A 16,487-nucleotide genomic window follows, 5' to 3' on the forward strand; every position below is an offset into this window, starting at 1 on the left:
GTGACTGGGCCGGGACCCCAGCAGGTCACCTGGCCCCTCAGGCCTGGCTCAGCCCAAAGACGAGACCCTCCTCCGACCAGGAAAAAGGGCAGCAGTGGAAGCGAGTGTCCTCCCCGGCTGGGCGACAGAAGGGAGCAGGAGGAGGGCCAGGAGGCCAGGATGGGGGTGAGCAGCCAGACTCCCAGGACAGGCCCTCAGCGAGATGTGAAGTCAGATGGGGAGAAGACAAGCGGGTTTGGAGGCAGGACTCGCTGTCCCTGGTCCTGTGACTGATTGCATACCCTGGGTCCCCTCATGCCCTCACCGGGCCCCTCCTGGCCCCTCACGGTGGTGAAAGGCTTCACGGGGGTGGAGTTACAATTCCTGAACCCCAAGGCAAGGCCTGCTGTCCCCCTCAGCACCTGGGAGCCCGGTGAGTTCAGACAGGCTGAGTGTGAATCTCGGCTCCCACTCGGGCGGGGCTGAGTGATGAGGCTTGTAAAGTGTCTCCCCAGTGGCCACACAGATGCTCAGAAAATGGTGCCTCCTGCCCTCGGCTGGCAGCCTGCCTGACCCACGACCCTTGGCCCCCTGCCCCCAAACCCCAGCCAACTCCAGCCATTCCTGCCTCCTCCCTGGATGTCTGAGTGCTCCCAGCCCAGCTTCTAGCTCCCGGTTAGGCCTCAGCGTGGCCAGCGAGCAGGACCTGGAGGTGAGACATGCCTGGAAACGGTGAGTGACCCCAGTGAGAGGAGGAGGTGAGTGTGGGTAGAGGGCACGTGATGCCCGGTACCTTCTCTGATGTTCAAGTCGGGGAGGCAGGGGGCCCTCTCCAGACTGGGGTTCGCCCGCCTGGCCTGCGGGCGGGAGCCCGAGGTAGTGGGGGGTGGGGAGGGCAGGGCGAGCAGGGATAGGCGCCTGACGCTGGGGGTGTAGCTGAGTGGCGCTGAGGTCTCTGAGAATCAAGAACAACGGGAAAGGCCTCAGCCATGCTGGGGCCACCACAGGCCGGGAAGGAAGCTGGGAAGAGAGCCAGGCGCCCACTGCCCTCCTCACAGGAGCACAGGAGGGTACCACACCGGCCTCAACCCCGGTACTGCCCGTTCTGACAGGCAGCCTGAGAACCGGTCATGTGGGCAGGGGCAGCAGGCTGGGTGGGGGGAATGAGAAGGGGTGACCCGGACTACACCCAGCAGCAGAGAACCATCTGAGATGGGCAGAAGTCACGGAGTGAAGGCAGCCATGGGTCTTCTGACCCCTGGGGTGGCAGGAGAGGCGAGTGGCCACAGTGAGACCACCCCTCTGGCTGGTCCAGCTCCCTTACTTGTTCAGAAACAGTGCCCCTCAGGGAGCACCCTGCGCCCCCACCCCACCCCCAGGGCTAGGACCCTGCCATGCAGGCAGGCCTATCATCTCCCAGCTTTCTGGGACCATGCCTCCAACCTTGTACCAGCTGAACTTGGCCCCAGAGGGCCAGCCCTTCCAATACTCCTTCCCTCCAGAGTCCCCTGTGGGCCTGTGGGACCGATCACTCTCCGTTGGGGCATGCTGGGCACTGCAGGCTGTGGGGCAGCATCTCTGGTCTCTGCCTACCAGATGGCAGTAGCGCCCCCTCCCCAGTTGTGTCCAGACATTGCCAACTGTCCCCTGCTATGACAGAAGGGCACCACTGCACTCACTTTGGGCAATGCTTGATGCCGTGTAGCTCTCGGCCATGCCCGACACCTGGCTGGCGATGCTGATCTCGCTGGCTCGGCGGAAGCCTCGGGTGGTGGGGGCCGCGCCGGGTGAGGAGGGGGCCGCGTGCTCTTGGAAGACGGTGCTGTGGGTCTGGAGTGCATCTGCTGCAGGTGGGCAGGGATCAGAGACCCAGGGGTAAGAGAGGCCCTGTTCAACTTGGGCCGCCAGCCCCTGAGTAGGGGGAGGGAGGGCCCAGGGTGGTGGCTGTGCCAGGCCAGGCTGACACCTCCAGCAGCAGACGAGCATGGCATCTGAGCAGAGTTGGCAGTGAGGATGTGCCCAATTGTGCTAGGACCAGCCTGCGGAACACAGAGCTAAGGCAGGGGAGAAGGGAGGCGGGGCAGGGGTGGACAGAGGACTGACACAGACACACTGGGCAGGAGGCAATGCAACCAGGCCACACCCTCCCCCACCCCGGCCACCCGTTACCCTACAACACTGCTCCCGTCTAGCAGCCTTCTTGGTCTCCAGGGCTCATGGCAGCCGCGTTTGAGGGGTGCCAACAACAGGAGCCCGGGCAGCTTCTCAGGATGCCCTACACTGAGGCTTCACACTTGTCCCCCCTACATGGACCACACTGACAAAGGCAGGTGCTGAGGGCTTGAGCCAGGGTCCCCAGGGCCTGGGCTGAGGAGAGGGCGAAGCGGAAGAGGAGGGCTCGGCTAGAGGACAACATCTAGAGGGGGTGCAAGGGTGACTGGACCTCCTCGGGGAGGAAAGGAATGGGACCCTGAGAATCCAAGCCCTTGCCAGGACTGAAGGCTTCTCCTGGGGAAGCAGGTGAGTCCTGGAGGCTCAAGGCCTCACCCCATCTCCTGGCTGCTCCCGCCACCCTCACTAAGGGGACAGAGCTCTTGGACTGGCACCTGTGCTAGGTGACCCTGGACAGCTGCTCCCCTCTCTGGGATCCTGGGTCCCCTTTGCTTTGGGGCCCCTCCTGGCTCTGCCCTAGTGTGCAGAGAGGGGCACCAGGACCTGTTCCTCAGGACCTGTCCTGCTGGGTCCCTTCCTCGTCACCTCGTCACACTCCAGGTGGCCAAGGAGAGCATAGGGGCGGGGTCCCTGAGGAGCAGCAGTTAGCCAGCGAAGCAGACGCCACCACGAGCAGGGGGTTTACACACACTCAGCACAGCCTGGGCTTGGGTGGGGACCGTCTTGCCAGGTGAGCGCGGGAACTGGGATACTGGTTTCCAGGAAGCCATCCCCGGGCGGGAGAGGGGCCAGGGGGCCGCCCTCCAGGACCAGCTCGGGGTTTCTCTGCACGGTCTCGACTGGAGGCAGACGGGGAGAGAACAGAGAGGACAAGAACAGACACTCCCGTGGGCCATCTGGACAGGCTGCGACACAGGACACGTGGGGCTCCTCAAGGACCAGGATGTGACAAGACACTGGGACACACGCTGGGGTGGGTGGGACGGGGCTGTTCCCAGGGTGGGCTGAGAGGGGATATCCAGAAGCCTCCACACTCGTCCTGCCCAGACCCACTCTGTGGCCCCCCCATCCTGTGACCCCGTATCTGGGCTGGGTGCTGGGGACCCATCACAGGCCCCCTCGGGTCTTCAGCTGTGCCAGGGCAGGCATTGGGGAGGGTAGCCTGGTCCCCGTCTGCCCCCTGGCACTGGGGTGAGGCCATGGATCAGCGGGGCCTCAGGTGTTCAGTACAGGTTGCCCCCCCCCCCTCACCCCCCCCCCCCACAGGAGGCCCACCCCCGCCTGGAGCCCCCAGGAGCGGCGCTGACTCCCATCCTCCCCCAGGGCCGGGCAGCCCACGGGGCCCTCACCCAGCAGCGTGGAGCAGCCGTCCCCCAGCGGGTAGCGCTGGTAGCGGGGGATGCTGAAGGGCGGCAGGGTGTGAAATCGCCGCTCCAGCAGCGGCTCTAGGCGCGAGGCCGAAGGGTCCGCGGGGTGGAACAGGTTGTAGACTTGCTGGCAGGCAGGCCGCAGCTGGAAAACTGAGGGGGGGACCAGGTGGGAATCGCAGAGGCTGCGGTTAGCTCCGCCCTAAGAAGGCGGGGCCTAGAGCGGGGCGGGGTGGGGCTGCGCAAAACCGAAAACCCGAAAGTGTGTCTCTATCCATTTGGGATCTCTTTGGGCCATTGTCACTTTATTAACCCAATTTTTCTAATTGAAAAAGTTATAATGATTGTGGTAAAATATTTAGGTACAAAAGTATACGATAAAAGACAATGGAAGGATGCCTCTACCCCTGAGCCCCGCGGCTGCAGCGACACGTGCATCTTTAGGAAGCACCCACCTACGGGGATGCGAAACGTCTGCGAGGCTGTCAGAACCACTTCACATGAAAGTGACAATGTAAGTACAAGTATCCTCCGATTTTCGAAAGTTTGCATTTTGTCACTTTGCTTTTAGCAAAGACCTGTATTATTAGTACAGATACTCCCGACTTACCCTGAGGTCAGGTGCCCATAAACCCACCTGAAGTTGAAAATAATCGTTAAGTCAAAATGCACTTGATACACTAACCTACCGAACCTCCCGGCTTGGCCTCGCCCACCTTACACGTGCTCAGGACGCTTACATGGGCCTACAGTTGGGCAAAACCATCCAACACAAAGCCTGTTTTATGAAGCCCAGCATCACGAGAGAGGCCTGTACTGTATACCGCTGGCTAGTCCGGGCAAAGACCAAAATTCACAGTACTGTTTCTCCTGAATGCGTCTCGCTTTTGCACCATCGTCAAACTGAAAAATCGTGTGTCAAACCACCGTAAGTCAGGGACCTGTTTTCACTCACCAAAGGAAATCCAAAGAACACTTTCGCTTTTAAGAAAAAAGAAAGTGGCGTTTGTTTCGCGCGAGCTGTTGCAGAGGCAGCGCGCACCTGAGCGACCCCACTACCGAGTGGCCCCACCGAGAGGCCCCGCCCAGCACCTTCCCGGAACTACACGCAGCATCTCCGCATCCAGCCACAGGAGCGCTGAACTGTGTCAGCATCTGTGCTTTATCTCCACTCATTCTGTGAAGCTATTAGCAAGGTGTGTCCTGAGGTATCAGAAAAGCCTCACAGACCTTATAAGGATGTTACACTTATCGTAAAACAGCGTAATTAAGCAGATATGGTAGGTCATTTTGGGGTCTGGGAACACAAAAAATTTTCCATATAAATTAATGGTAACTGAGTCTTTGATTTATGCCATTTCAGCTTAGGAACGATTTCATAGGAACACTCTACTTTTGGATAGTGGGGGGAACCTGTATAAACTATCAGTAGTATGTATCTCACTTTTAAAATGCATCCAAGGAGGAACATATGCTATACTTTTTGAACTTTGTGGGTTTTTTTTTCCATTTAACACAAAAAAATGTTGGAATCTTTCCTATCCACACGCGTAGTTCCTCCCCATTCTTTGTAACATAACCCCACTGTCCCCACGACTTTGTGCACATATATGTAAGCCACTGCTTATTTGCTCTTGGACAAGTGTCCACACCTCTCTCAGCCTCAGTTTCCCCCTCTGCAACCTTGGGACACAACCTGGGCCCTGCAGGGTTCCCTGGGCTGATCCTGGGGATAACCAAGCAGGGACCACTGCTCTGACAGGCTCCTCAGTCCCTGAGTCATGTCCCCCTGTGTAGACTGGACCAGCAAGGCTGTGGCACGTCTAGGGCTGGGAGGCCACCACACCTGCTCGGCTTTGGGGATGTCAGGCTTCAAATTTCTTCCTTTTGGAAAGACCTTGGGCTTGGGAGACTGAGTCTATCCCCATCTGACCCTGGAAGGGTCCCTTTCCTATCTGGACTTCAGCTCTTAGGGGTGCCTTAAAGATGAAATGAAACAGCAGGTATTGGGGGCCAGAGACTAAGCTGCTGAAGCAGGAGCATGGGAGAGGGATGGGCCCTTAGTCGGGAGGACAGAAAAGAGGCTGACACAGGAAGGGACCTGGGACTCTGCCATGGCCTCATGGCAGGGGTCCACTGAGACCCTCTGCCCTGCTCATGTACCACCTGCCCCACCCTGCCCCTGCAGGGCTCTCACCATCCAGGGTGGGGATGACAGTCTTTCTCAAGGCCAGGACCAGCCCCAGTGGACACCCAAAGAGGAAGAGGTCGGTGATCTCAAAGTCGAACTTGCCCAGGGCCCCTGGGCCGTCCAGCATGGTGGAGCTGCTTGAGCGGCGGGAACTGGGTTCATTCCTCATCACGCCTGCGTGGAGGCTACAGACGGGAGGACACACCAGGTCACACCACGGCCCTTCTCAGGGATGGCCTAGCCTCAGCCTCTTGAAGAAGGCTCCCCAGGGGTCATCAGGCCCAAACGAGGCTGGACCCCTGTGCTGTCTTTCAGATGCAGCTGCCTAGGGCCTGCTGGGACACGTCTGGCAACAGCAGGTCCCAGACTCTCAAGGGACAGCCCTGATGGGGACCATGCTGCCCCTGGTCAGTACTGCCCCCCACCCCACTCCCGACAATCTGTTCCCTCTGGCTCAAGATAGCCCTCAGCATGTACAAGACCACAGCCTCATCCTACAGGACACTTTGTCCTGGCTGCAGAGCTGTGGGCCCAGTAGAGACATCCCAGAGCCAGGGCAGGGGGCTCTCACACTGGCTGTCGGCCTGACAGTCCCCGGCTGATGGCTGTCCCCCTCTGAGTCCCCATCCTTCCCTGGGTTGGGCCTCATGGTCTCCCCCCAGGTCCCCACGGCACCCCCACCTGGATAGGAAGGCCTGGTGCTGCTGAATGGTGTCGAGCTCATAGGTGGACGAGTCGCTCCTCTTGCGGGGCAGCTGCCTCTTGGGGTCCTCGGTGCCACTGCTTCGAGGGATGTCGACATTGCTGCGGCTGAGGTGCCGACTGCTCTCCAGGCTACCGCCGCCGCCACCGCCACCACCACCGCCGCCGCCACCGCCGCTGCCACTGCCACCGCCACTGCCGCTGCTGCCGTGTGCCGCATTCACCAGGACGCCCGGGGACAGCAGCTCAGTGTCCTGCAACAGCCCCATGCAGGCTCATTGCCGGTGGCCGCTGGCCTGGCCCTCTCTTCAGTGTCTTTCCTCCTGACCACCATCCAGCCTGCCCCTCAACCGAGCCAGAGGAGGGAAAACCCTGTCACCCCCCCACCCGTGTTCCCACTGTCCCCCCAGCCCACTGGCCAGGCTCTGCTGCCTTCATTCCTGGCCTGGTCTGGCCACCTGGACCCTGGGGATCTCCCTCTGACCTCGTCCCCGCCCAGGCCATAGGATGTCTGCGGCACAGGGACCTCAGGTCCTGCCACACCTCCCAGACCCCATTCCCCACAGTGCAAGCCCTGCTTCGTCACTGGCTGCAGCTGCTCACTGTCCCACGCACCCACCTCATCCCTCTGGGCACCTGCACTGGCAGCCTCTGCTCTTCCATCACTTTTACTGAGGCGGGGGGGGTGTCTTTGGAGCCAAAGGGAGAGACAGTCCCCATCCTGGAGGGGGTCCTGCTCTGGGGGCCGGGGGAAGCTGGTACCTGCACGCTGGCCACGCTGCCCCTGCGGCTGCTGCTCTGACTTTCGGACACTGGCTGGTGGCTGTAGCATAAGGCATCAAATGCCAGGATGCCCCCGACACAGTCTCCGATCAGGCAGACCTGGAGGGGAACAGGCCGTGGGTCTGAGTGCTGGCCCTGCTTGCAGGGCACGGGCTGGGAGAGCCATCACTCCCTGCCCCAGCTGGGCTGGAGGTCCAGGCCGGCCCACCCTGCAGGGCTTCTGTCTTCCCTTCCCCCACCGCGCTACTCACCTGCCCATTGAAGGTCACGCCCTCCTGGGACTTGATGAAGTCCCCATAAGCGAGGTTGGCCCGCTGGATCACCGTGGCAACTGCCTCCTGGTACTGGGGCGAGGAGGTGGCCAGCAGAGGCAGGGCAGCCAGGGGGATGTGGTCCTGGCTGTTGGACAGACAGCCTTCGTCGTGGCTGTAAGGGCTGAGGCTGGGGGAGGGGGCCCGGTCAGAAGAGAGCAGGTGGTCTCAGGTTAGCCCAAGGGACCCGGCTCCCCTGTCCCGAGGAGCAGCAGGCTAGGAGCCACCTGCCACCCTAAGCGCCTCAGCCATGACTCGGCAAACCTGGTGGGGACACTTCCAGGCCAGGCCCTGGGCAGGCTCGGGAGCAGGGCCAGGGAGTAAGGCCCCGTATCTCACAGGCAGGTCAGCACCCCCGCATCACAGGTGGGGAAACTGAGACTCAGTCTTGGGTCTTGGCCCTCCTGACTCTGCCCAGCCATCTGCACAGGTTTTGCCACCTCTGGGCAGAACGGGCTGGCTGGCAGGCAGGTCTGGGTGTCTGGACGGGTGTCTGACACGGGGGTCGCCTAGCCCTCAGGGAAGGTGGGGCGGGCGGCTGCAGACCAGTGCACTCACTTGGAGACCAGGGCGAAGGCATCAGAGCAGACGGGTGGGCAGGGCACCAGGCGGATGGCAAGGCGGCCGAGGGCACTGGGGTAGTGCACGCGCATGACGGTGTCGAACACGGTGGCGATGGTGTTGGCGTCACCCTGTTTGGAGCTGGGGTCCCCGGCACCCGTGTCCAGGATGGTGCCTCCGTGTAGCACCAGCAGCAGCACGTGGATCTTGGAGGGTGGGGCGGCCAGCGGGGGGCTGACCTCGTCCTGTGCAGGGGGGATGGGGTGGGGGGAGGGCGGGCATCAACTCCCCTGAACTCAGTTCCTGGCCGAGGCCCCTGCCACCCTGGGGGGAGGCCTGTCAAGGCCCACTCGCTCCCTCTGAGAACCCCTCCACCAGTTCCTCAGCCTCGTGTCAGCTGCCTCACCCCTTCCCCTGGGGAGGCCAAGCTGGTCCTTTTCCTGCTTCCGCATGCAGCCCTGCTGGCGTCTGCCAGTCTGACCAGGGTACAGGCCACACGGGAGGGGGGGGGGTGTATTTCCCTGAGAGCACACTGCACTTGCTGTTGGGGGGCCCAGAAAGGGGCTACTGGGGCTTCTGGCCTTGGGGAGGCAGAAGCTCAGCCCTTTCTGGGCCTCTGGGACTGCCTGCCCGCTGTGTGTCTGTGTGTCCGTTCAGGTTTGGGTCTGTCCCAGCTTGAGCAGGCAGGGCCACAGCCAGCTCAAAGTTACAGGTTCACTTAAGAGGGACGGGCCACTCCGCCAGCAGCTCTGAGCTCTCCCTCCATCTATAGAGCCCCCACCCCTGCCCCCTGCTCCCAGGTCCTCAGGCCATGCCATTCCTGGACTCTCAATAAGACCAAGGTCCCAAGGGCAGAGAGGTCCCAGCAGGAGCAGAGCCCCCCCAGCCTTTTAAAGCTGGGAGGGCAATGCAGCTATGTCCACCTGAATCCCCCTAATTTGTGAGGGATAATGACCCCACCTCCAGCTGTCAGGCCTGCTTGTAAAGCCAAAGTGAGACCTGAGACTTGCACACATTCGCACTTGGAACTGTTCCATTTAGAGGTGAGGTGGCCCAGAGAGGCCAGGGACTTATCACAGCGCATTAGTGCCAAGCTGGATTGAAACCCAGAGCTCCTGCCACCAGCTCCGTGCTCTCCTGCTAACCCAGGCTGTGGCCCCATCCCCCGGGGCCTCTCCCTCTGTTCATCTTCTGGTGTGCAACTTGGGGAGGCCAGGGCCCCAGAGGGGCCCCTAGTGTGCACTTGCTGTGCCCATATTATGTCAGGAGGCGTGGGGGGTAGGAAAGGGCTGAATGAAGAGAGGGGCCTGTCCCCAAGGAACCAGGGAGACATACCAAGGGGCTGAAGCCATTTTGAGGGCCCATGTGGGGGCAGCTGGCCCGGAACTGGACCACCAGATGGCAGCAGGTGGGGCAGCAGCAGGTCTCAAGTGTCAACACAGAGCCTGGGAGAGGGGCGGGCAGTGTGGGCACTGGACCAGGGGCTGGCGAGGCTGCCAGGAATGGGCCGGGTGCCACTGACCAGTAGAGGGCTTTGGAAAAGTGAGGTGGGAGGAAGGCTGCTGGGCTGTACTCGGCCGCCTCGTCCCCGGGAGGGGACTGGTCATTGGCCAGTGCTAGGCCGTGGGGCCTGGGAACGACACCCAGCAGAGCTTCGGGAGTGACACCTGTCCCCAGGCCACCAAACAGGAATGAACTCACAGGCCAGGGCAGGTCGGGGCCACCAGTCACCCAGACCACAGGCCAGGATGGAACCTCCACGTGGCCCCAATTGGGCCAGGCTGGGGGCTCACAGAAGAAACGTCTTACAGCGGCCTCCCGGGGGGCAGAGTCCAGTGGCACTTAGTCACCGGCTGGGCAGACTAGGCAGTGGGGCACTGAGGGAATCCTGCCTGTGCCCATCTGCTGGGACTGTTCAGAGACCCCCAGAGGCCAGTCGGAGACACAACTTCACGCATTTAGCCTGCTTTCTACGGGGCACCCCCTGTAGGAACCCAGGGGGAACACAGCCCATAGGAGGTGGGGCGACGGGGCCCTAGGAAGCCAGGGGGTCCCGTCAGTGTCTCCATAAAGCTGACCCCCCCTTCCACAAGGCCAGGAGAGAAGGTTCCAGTTTGGGGGCTTTTGCGAGCAAAAGGAATCTGACTTTGGATGGCGGTGCCCAGAGCTGGGGCTGGGTCAGAATGCACATCCCTCAGCAGATCTAGAGCCCAGGCCCCTTCTGCCCCTCCAGGGGCCCTCAGAGCTGTGTGCCACACAAGTGGGGAGGGGCCCGTCTGCTCTATTGCCTTTAACCAGCAATTGGATCTCAATGTCCTGGTCCCAGTTCCCTCAGACCTCAAAGCAGGAAACCCCAAAAGGGGGAGGGCAGTATGGAAGCTTTTCCTCCCCACCCCACCCAGTCAAACTCCGCAGGGCTCCCGAGTCCCGAGGGGCCTAGTCCACCTTGGGCAGCTTGAGGCCAGAGCCATGCAGTGACCACAGCGTGTGATAGCCCCGCTGAGCCCTGGCTCCTGCCCTCATAGCAAACAGCTCTGACCGCCCACAGGTGGAGGAGGAGAAGGGGTGTGAACTCTGTGCAAAGAACCCCCAAAGCAGACACAGGCGCTCTGCCAAGACAGCTTTATTGGGCACTGAGAGCTCCGCCTGTCCCCAGTGGGGTGGCGGTTGCCAGCCACATCACTTCCGCCTAGATGGCTTTTGCTTCCTCCCCTTCCAGCTTTTTTTCTTCAGGGATTGCAGGAAGGCTAGGCCCAGGATGAAGATCTTATGTTTGTTCTGGAATTTACAAATTTCTTATTTGACTTTCCAGGGATGGACCTGGGTTAGGTCCTTCTTTGGGGGCCATCTGCAGTCCCCACTGGTTCTCAGGGACATCAGGGGAGGTGGGCCCCGGCCTCTCTCCCATGGGGCCCAGGCCAGGGCGGACGGGAGGCTGTGGGTAGCCCCCCTGGCACTGGTCCTCTGCACCCTGTCCCCTCCCCTGGCAGCCCTGGGGACCAGCAGCCACACAGCCCCAGACCTCTGCCCCCCGGACACCCACCTCGATAATGTTCAGCTGCTCCACACTGGAGGCCACCCTGAACTCGGGGCTGCTCTGGCGGTACAGACTGTCTGTAACAGAAGCAGCGGGTGCTGTGAGCAGAGGAGCAGCTGGGCAGCCCAGGCCCACCAGACAGGTGCTGTGACCATGACAAGGGCCCAGGGTGTCCCCCAGCCCACCCCCCCTCCACGCCCTGCACTGTGCAGGAGCTGGGTCAGAGAGGAGAGGCTTGGCCCCGGGCCCTGTAGCCCCCCAAGCCGGTTACCTTGCGTGTCCTCCGGCTCAGGGCTTTCGATTTTGTCCATGAGGTCATTGGAGTTCCACTTGGTGATATCCTTGGGGAACATTTCCTCAGAATCAGACAGGTCCTCTGGGGAGGAGAGACAGGGGCCTCAGCACAATGCTTGAGGGCAGGGACTGGGGGTGGGAGGGCAATAAGAGGTCTGCTCTCGGAAGTGGGGGGCTAGGAATGACGGCTCTGGGGGCTCCCGTACTTCTGTGGCTAATGTGCCCCTCTGTGCTTAGTTCTGCTCTCTTTCTTCCTTAAGTGGACAGACACATGGACAGACACATGGCCGCACACATGGCAGGACAGACACTGCCTGACCTTTTTTTAAAAAAATTGTGGTAACATCCACACAATGTAAGATTCACCATTTAAACCATTTTAAAGTAACATTTAGTACATTCACAAAGCTGTGCAACCATCACCTCTGTCTAGTTCCAGAATATTTCCATCACCTTAAAAGGAAACCCCAAACTCATTAGGCAGTCACTCCCCATTTCCCCTTCCCCAGCCCTTGGCACCCACCAATCTACTTCCTAGCTCTGTGGATTTGCCTCTTTGGGACATTTCCTAGAAATGGGATCATATACTAGAAGTCCTTTTGTTTCTGGCTTCTTTCACTCAGCATCACGTTTCTGAGGTTCATTCACATTGTAGTATTTTATGTCGAATCCTAGTCCATTGCATGGACGGACCACATTTTGCTTCCCCTCTTGTCAGCTGATGCTCCTGACCATTTTCAATGTCCACAAAACTAACAGCTTAGTGATAAGCGCTGCTGTAAGCAACTCCATCCATGACCCGTTTCTGCTTTTCTGCAAAATGTGATCCATGACCACTGGGTTGAGGCAGCTGTCTGGGCTCTGCATTTGCTGGTCCCTCCTCTCCCCACATGATGGGTCATTGGGCCAGTTTCCCCAGGACACTGCTGCTCGGGCATCCCCTGGTTTTGCTGTCTCTCCTCTTTTCTGGCTTTTTCTAAAGTTTCTACATTAGATGGGTATTTTCCTCATGTCAGGGGCACAAAGCCAGGAGGGGCCCAGCTTCTTGGCCTGACTGTGGGTGTACTGGGGGGTGCGATGCCCAAAACACTCTTCCCCACCCTCAGGGAGGCCCCAGGTACAGAGGCCAGCTTAGGAACCACATGTCACCTGTTCCAGGTCCCCGCCGCAAGGCCAAAACAGGCACTTCCCTTTGCCTGGACACTGACTCCCACGTTCTTTCCCTCAAGGGTGGCCAGTTAACTAAGATGCCATAATTAGGTGGCTTCTCTGCTAGCTCCAAGCCATGGTGGAGGGAGAGGGGTCTGGCCCTGCCTCTGCCTGCTGTGTGCCTATAGGCAAGTCCTAGTCCCTTTCTGAGCCTGTGTCCTGCCTTGTAAACTGCAAACTGGAAACCCATCTCCCAGACCTGTCTGCAGGCCCCTCCTACTTCCTCCAGAGGCGTGCCCAAGGTATGAAACAAGCCAGTGTTCTGTACTGTCTCCCAGCACAGGCGGCTGGCTGTGGGCTCAGTGCTTATGTCGGGGTCGGTGGGAAAATGGGCACTTCACATACTTCCTGCTTGTTTGCATTTTCTAAAATTTCTACATTAGATGTGTGTTAATTTAACCAAGAAAAAAAATAAGGTAATTACAAAACAATTGGAAAACGATAAGAAGTTATGCTTTTACAAAGCTTCTTATGGAAACAAATTCACATACAGAAAAAAGGCCTCCGTAGATTGAAAAGCCATTTCTGGGGGGTTCAAGAGAACAGTCCCTACCTGCGAGGGCCAGTGCACATACTGATGTCTGGTTGGGGTGAACCTGAGACCCCAGACTGCTGGTGACATCACTCGACTCTTCCCTGTCCCCCATACTGTGCCGTTTACTCAGGACTTTCCATAGGTAACTGCCACTTCAATCCGCACCCCCGCACATACCCCAGAGTGCTCCCCGAGCCTGCCTACCGTGAGCATCGAAGAACTCGTCATCTGAGCTCTCGTCTGAGTCCCGGGCAATACTCTGCATCCTCCATTCTGAGATGCTGTGGCGGGAAGGGCTGGCTGGAAGGCAAAACCCCAGACTGACCCAGCAGGACGGGGCTGAGGGGCAGAGGGCAGGCAGGGGTGAGAAGCTGGAGGAAGGGCCAGGAGGGCAGGCAGGGGTGAGACGCTGGAGGAAGGGCCAGGAGGGCTTGGGAGAGAATGAAGTGGTAAAACGAGGGGCGGAGTGGCCCCTGGCTCATCTCAGTGGAAGCTCCTGGAACTTTCACATGGGCCCCTCCCAGCCCGCCTGGCACACAGCAGAGGTGTCCGGGAGGACATGGTGCTGGGAGGGTACCGGGTGTAAGGCCGGGCCATGCAGTCACACCGGCCATCATCCGCTCCTGTGCCTCTGCCCTGGGCCTGCCCGGGAGTGAGCTCTTTGAACTCTCCTGTGGCAGAGCCGACAGGGGAACACAGGGCAGGGGAGGGAGGTGAGTGAGATAAAAGGTATCCACGCATATATTTGCACAGACCCCTTCAGCACAGAGACAGACAAGCCTGGCGTGGGAAAAGCTGGATGTGCAGCGGGGGCTCCTGGCTTTATAGGAGTAGCCCTGTTTTTTCACAAAGGCCATGGCACATTCGCAAAAGTTCCCCCCTAGAAAGGCCTTTCTCAGGATCTGAAGCGTTTCAGGCCCCTCGGAGCAGAGACCCCTTCCTCCTGCAACCCTGGCTGCTGCCACACGGCCAGCCTACCTGCCTTACCTGGGCTGTGGAGGTGAGCCTGGGGGACCTGCTGTGGGGGGGACGCCCCAGGCTTCTCCTACAAGCAGGAGATCAGTCCCAACTCCCTGCAGCTGTGGCCCACAAGGTCTGAAAGCAGGAGCCTGTTCCTGGCGCTGGAATTACCTGGAAGTGGCACGGGGGCTGCCTCGGGAGGGGCTGAGAGCTGTCACTGGGGTGGACAAGCAGAGGACGGGGACACTCACCTCCCCGCTTGGACGACCGAGATGATTTGGAGGACGTGGACCACTGCTTCTTCAGGCAGCGGCCGGCCAGGGGCTCGCTGCTGCTGCCGGGCTGCGGGGTCTCTCCGGGGGCCTGGTCCTGACCGCCTTCGCCCTTGGCCAGCTGGGCGGCCTCGTCGTCCTCGTTGAACTGGGCCATCTTACGGGACAGCATGAGCTGTGCCTCCTTCTCCAGCTCCCGGATGTTTTCCATGCTCAGCCCGTACCACTCGTCCTGCCAGCACCAGGCCTGCCGGTGTGCCCTCACCATCACCTTCCGCAGGCCTGCGCCCCGGGGGCGAGGGGGGGAGCGGAGAAGAGAGGCGACATTAGTCCGGTCCCACAGGCCCCTGGGGCCAGGCCTGGGACCAGGAGGTGCCCCGAGGTTGCAGGTCAGGCTCTGACGCACACTCACTGTGTAGCCTCCAGAAAATCATTGCCCCACCTGAGAATGAGAGGTCTGCCTCACAGATGGCCTCACACGTTCACAGGGGCTCTACCACTGGAATAGAGGGGCCTCCCAAGGCAATGTGTCTGCTCAGAAGCCACACTGAATTTGGGGGTTCCTGCCCTAGGGGGCACGCTGCAGGAGGAGAACTTCTGTCTCAGTGTCTAGCACACTTTTCCTGTCGAATTTCCCATGGGAAATCAAGTTCAAGTCCAAAGCAGCTTGGTCCTTCTTTTTAAAATAGAATATAAATATATATAAAATAAGATAGCTTTCAGGGTAGAAAGAATAAAAGAACTATAGCGACAAAAAGAGGATAGGGGCTGCCTTGGGCTGGGGTGGGAGTAAGGGTGACTGTGAACAGGAACAAAAGACTCTGAGGTGATGGAATGTTCTAGAACTGTGTACACGACTCTGGGAATATACTAAAACTTACAGAACTGTCCTCTTAAATGCCCGGTGAAGTGGATGGCATGTAAAATTAGGCCTTAATAAAGCTGGTTAAGAAACCACTAAGCAGAAATAAGGCATCGACATCCCCACCACCCAGCAGGGAGCAGGGAGCAGGCACGGAGCTCGGAGCTCGGGACGGCCTCTCGGATTCATCTTCCTCCCCCCGCCCCAAGAGAGTCCATTTTGAATTTTGTGTCTATCACTGATTTTTCTTTCTGCTTTTAACACACAGGTGTGTTTTGCTACCCAATATGTTGGGTTGATTTGCATGTTGCTGGCATTCCTCTGTGTCTGTCGCACTGCGTGTATTTTTCTGCCACTTGCTGCTTTTTGCGGGGGGTGTGTTTGGGGTTTGCGGCTGTTTGGTATCTAGTTATTTGGTTGAAACGCCACATTTAAATTTATTCCTTTTCCTGCCAATGGGCCTTTGGCTCACTTTCACTGTTTGTTTGTCCGTTTGCTTTGACAAAGCTGTTGCTGTGAGTTTCGCCAGGGGACAGGCTTGGGAGGGATGTCACTTTGTCTCAGGAAACACATCTTACACTTCCCTAAAGAAAGGCCACTGAGCCTCCCCAGCTGTCCTTTCTAACTCTCTCATTCCTAAGGGCCCGCCTGGGGAGACCCTCTCAGCCCTGCTCCTGGGCGGGCGCCCTCCTTCAGCCGGGACTGTCCACGCCCCACCAAGCTCCGGGCTGCGGCGGCAGGCATGCCACACTGGGGTCAGGCAGCACCCATGCTGAGCAGATCGTCCAATGAGAGGCGCCTGCCTGCTGGGACATCTGGGTTCAGACCCAGCACTGGGCCTCAGTTTCCTCCACAAACAAGGTTGACAGTGGCCACCCTCATGGGTCATTGTGAGCTGACAATGACATGTGTGAAGCACACTATCAACAGCGTGGCTCTGTTCACGTCTAAACTAAGTCTCTTTGCTCTTGGAGTCAAAAGGTGATGCCCAGGTGCCACTCCTGGATCACCAGCCTTGGGCTGGGACGGGCGCTTGGCACTGAGCTCACGCCATGACCTGGGGGACAGGTAGACAGCTGAGGGCTGTAGGGGAGCAGGAGTCCGGTCAGCACGAACTGGGCCAGGTCATCTGTTGGTCCACCTGTTCCCTGGGCGCCTGCTCCAGGCCAGGCTGGCGAGGTACAGAGACACCAAGATGACCAAGAGCTGTGCCCCTGGTACCTCCAGCCCAACGGGGGAGGCAGAGCTGGGG

The 16,487-nt window shown here is 59.5% G+C and overlaps 1 protein-coding gene across 11 annotated transcripts in view; it reads right to left on the bottom strand.

Moving 5' to 3' along the window:
* The window catches only part of PITPNM2 (phosphatidylinositol transfer protein membrane associated 2), a 126,708-nt gene that overhangs the window by 5,397 nt on the left and 104,824 nt on the right, over positions 1 to 16,487 (bottom strand). For 5 of the 11 annotated variants that reach the window (XM_074321080.1, XM_074321075.1, XM_074321077.1 and 2 more), the window contains exons 6-18: positions 14,353 to 14,655; positions 13,346 to 13,441; positions 11,375 to 11,479; positions 11,110 to 11,180; positions 8,064 to 8,311; positions 7,446 to 7,635; positions 7,174 to 7,293; positions 6,391 to 6,665; positions 5,716 to 5,894; positions 3,501 to 3,671; positions 2,841 to 2,990; positions 1,659 to 1,823; positions 773 to 934 (exon numbers count right to left, since the gene is read on the bottom strand). In XM_074321080.1, the coding sequence (XP_074177181.1) occupies positions 773 to 934; positions 1,659 to 1,823; positions 2,841 to 2,990; positions 3,501 to 3,671; positions 5,716 to 5,894; positions 6,391 to 6,665; positions 7,174 to 7,293; positions 7,446 to 7,635; positions 8,064 to 8,311; positions 11,110 to 11,180; positions 11,375 to 11,479; positions 13,346 to 13,441; positions 14,353 to 14,655 (2,235 nt within the window). Of the gene's footprint in view, positions 1 to 772; positions 935 to 1,658; positions 1,824 to 2,840; positions 2,991 to 3,500; positions 3,672 to 5,715; positions 5,895 to 6,390; positions 6,666 to 7,173; positions 7,294 to 7,445; positions 7,636 to 8,063; positions 8,312 to 10,673; positions 10,845 to 11,109; positions 11,181 to 11,374; positions 11,480 to 13,345; positions 13,442 to 14,352; positions 14,656 to 16,487 lie in introns of those variants that run through there. The other 6 variants (XM_074321083.1, XM_074321085.1, XM_074321081.1 and 3 more) reach the window with 5 other exon arrangements.

This window comes from Rhinolophus sinicus, linkage group LG16 (genome assembly GCF_036562045.2).
Source record: "Rhinolophus sinicus isolate RSC01 linkage group LG16, ASM3656204v1, whole genome shotgun sequence".
Lineage (NCBI taxonomy): Eukaryota > Metazoa > Chordata > Mammalia > Chiroptera > Rhinolophidae > Rhinolophus > Rhinolophus sinicus.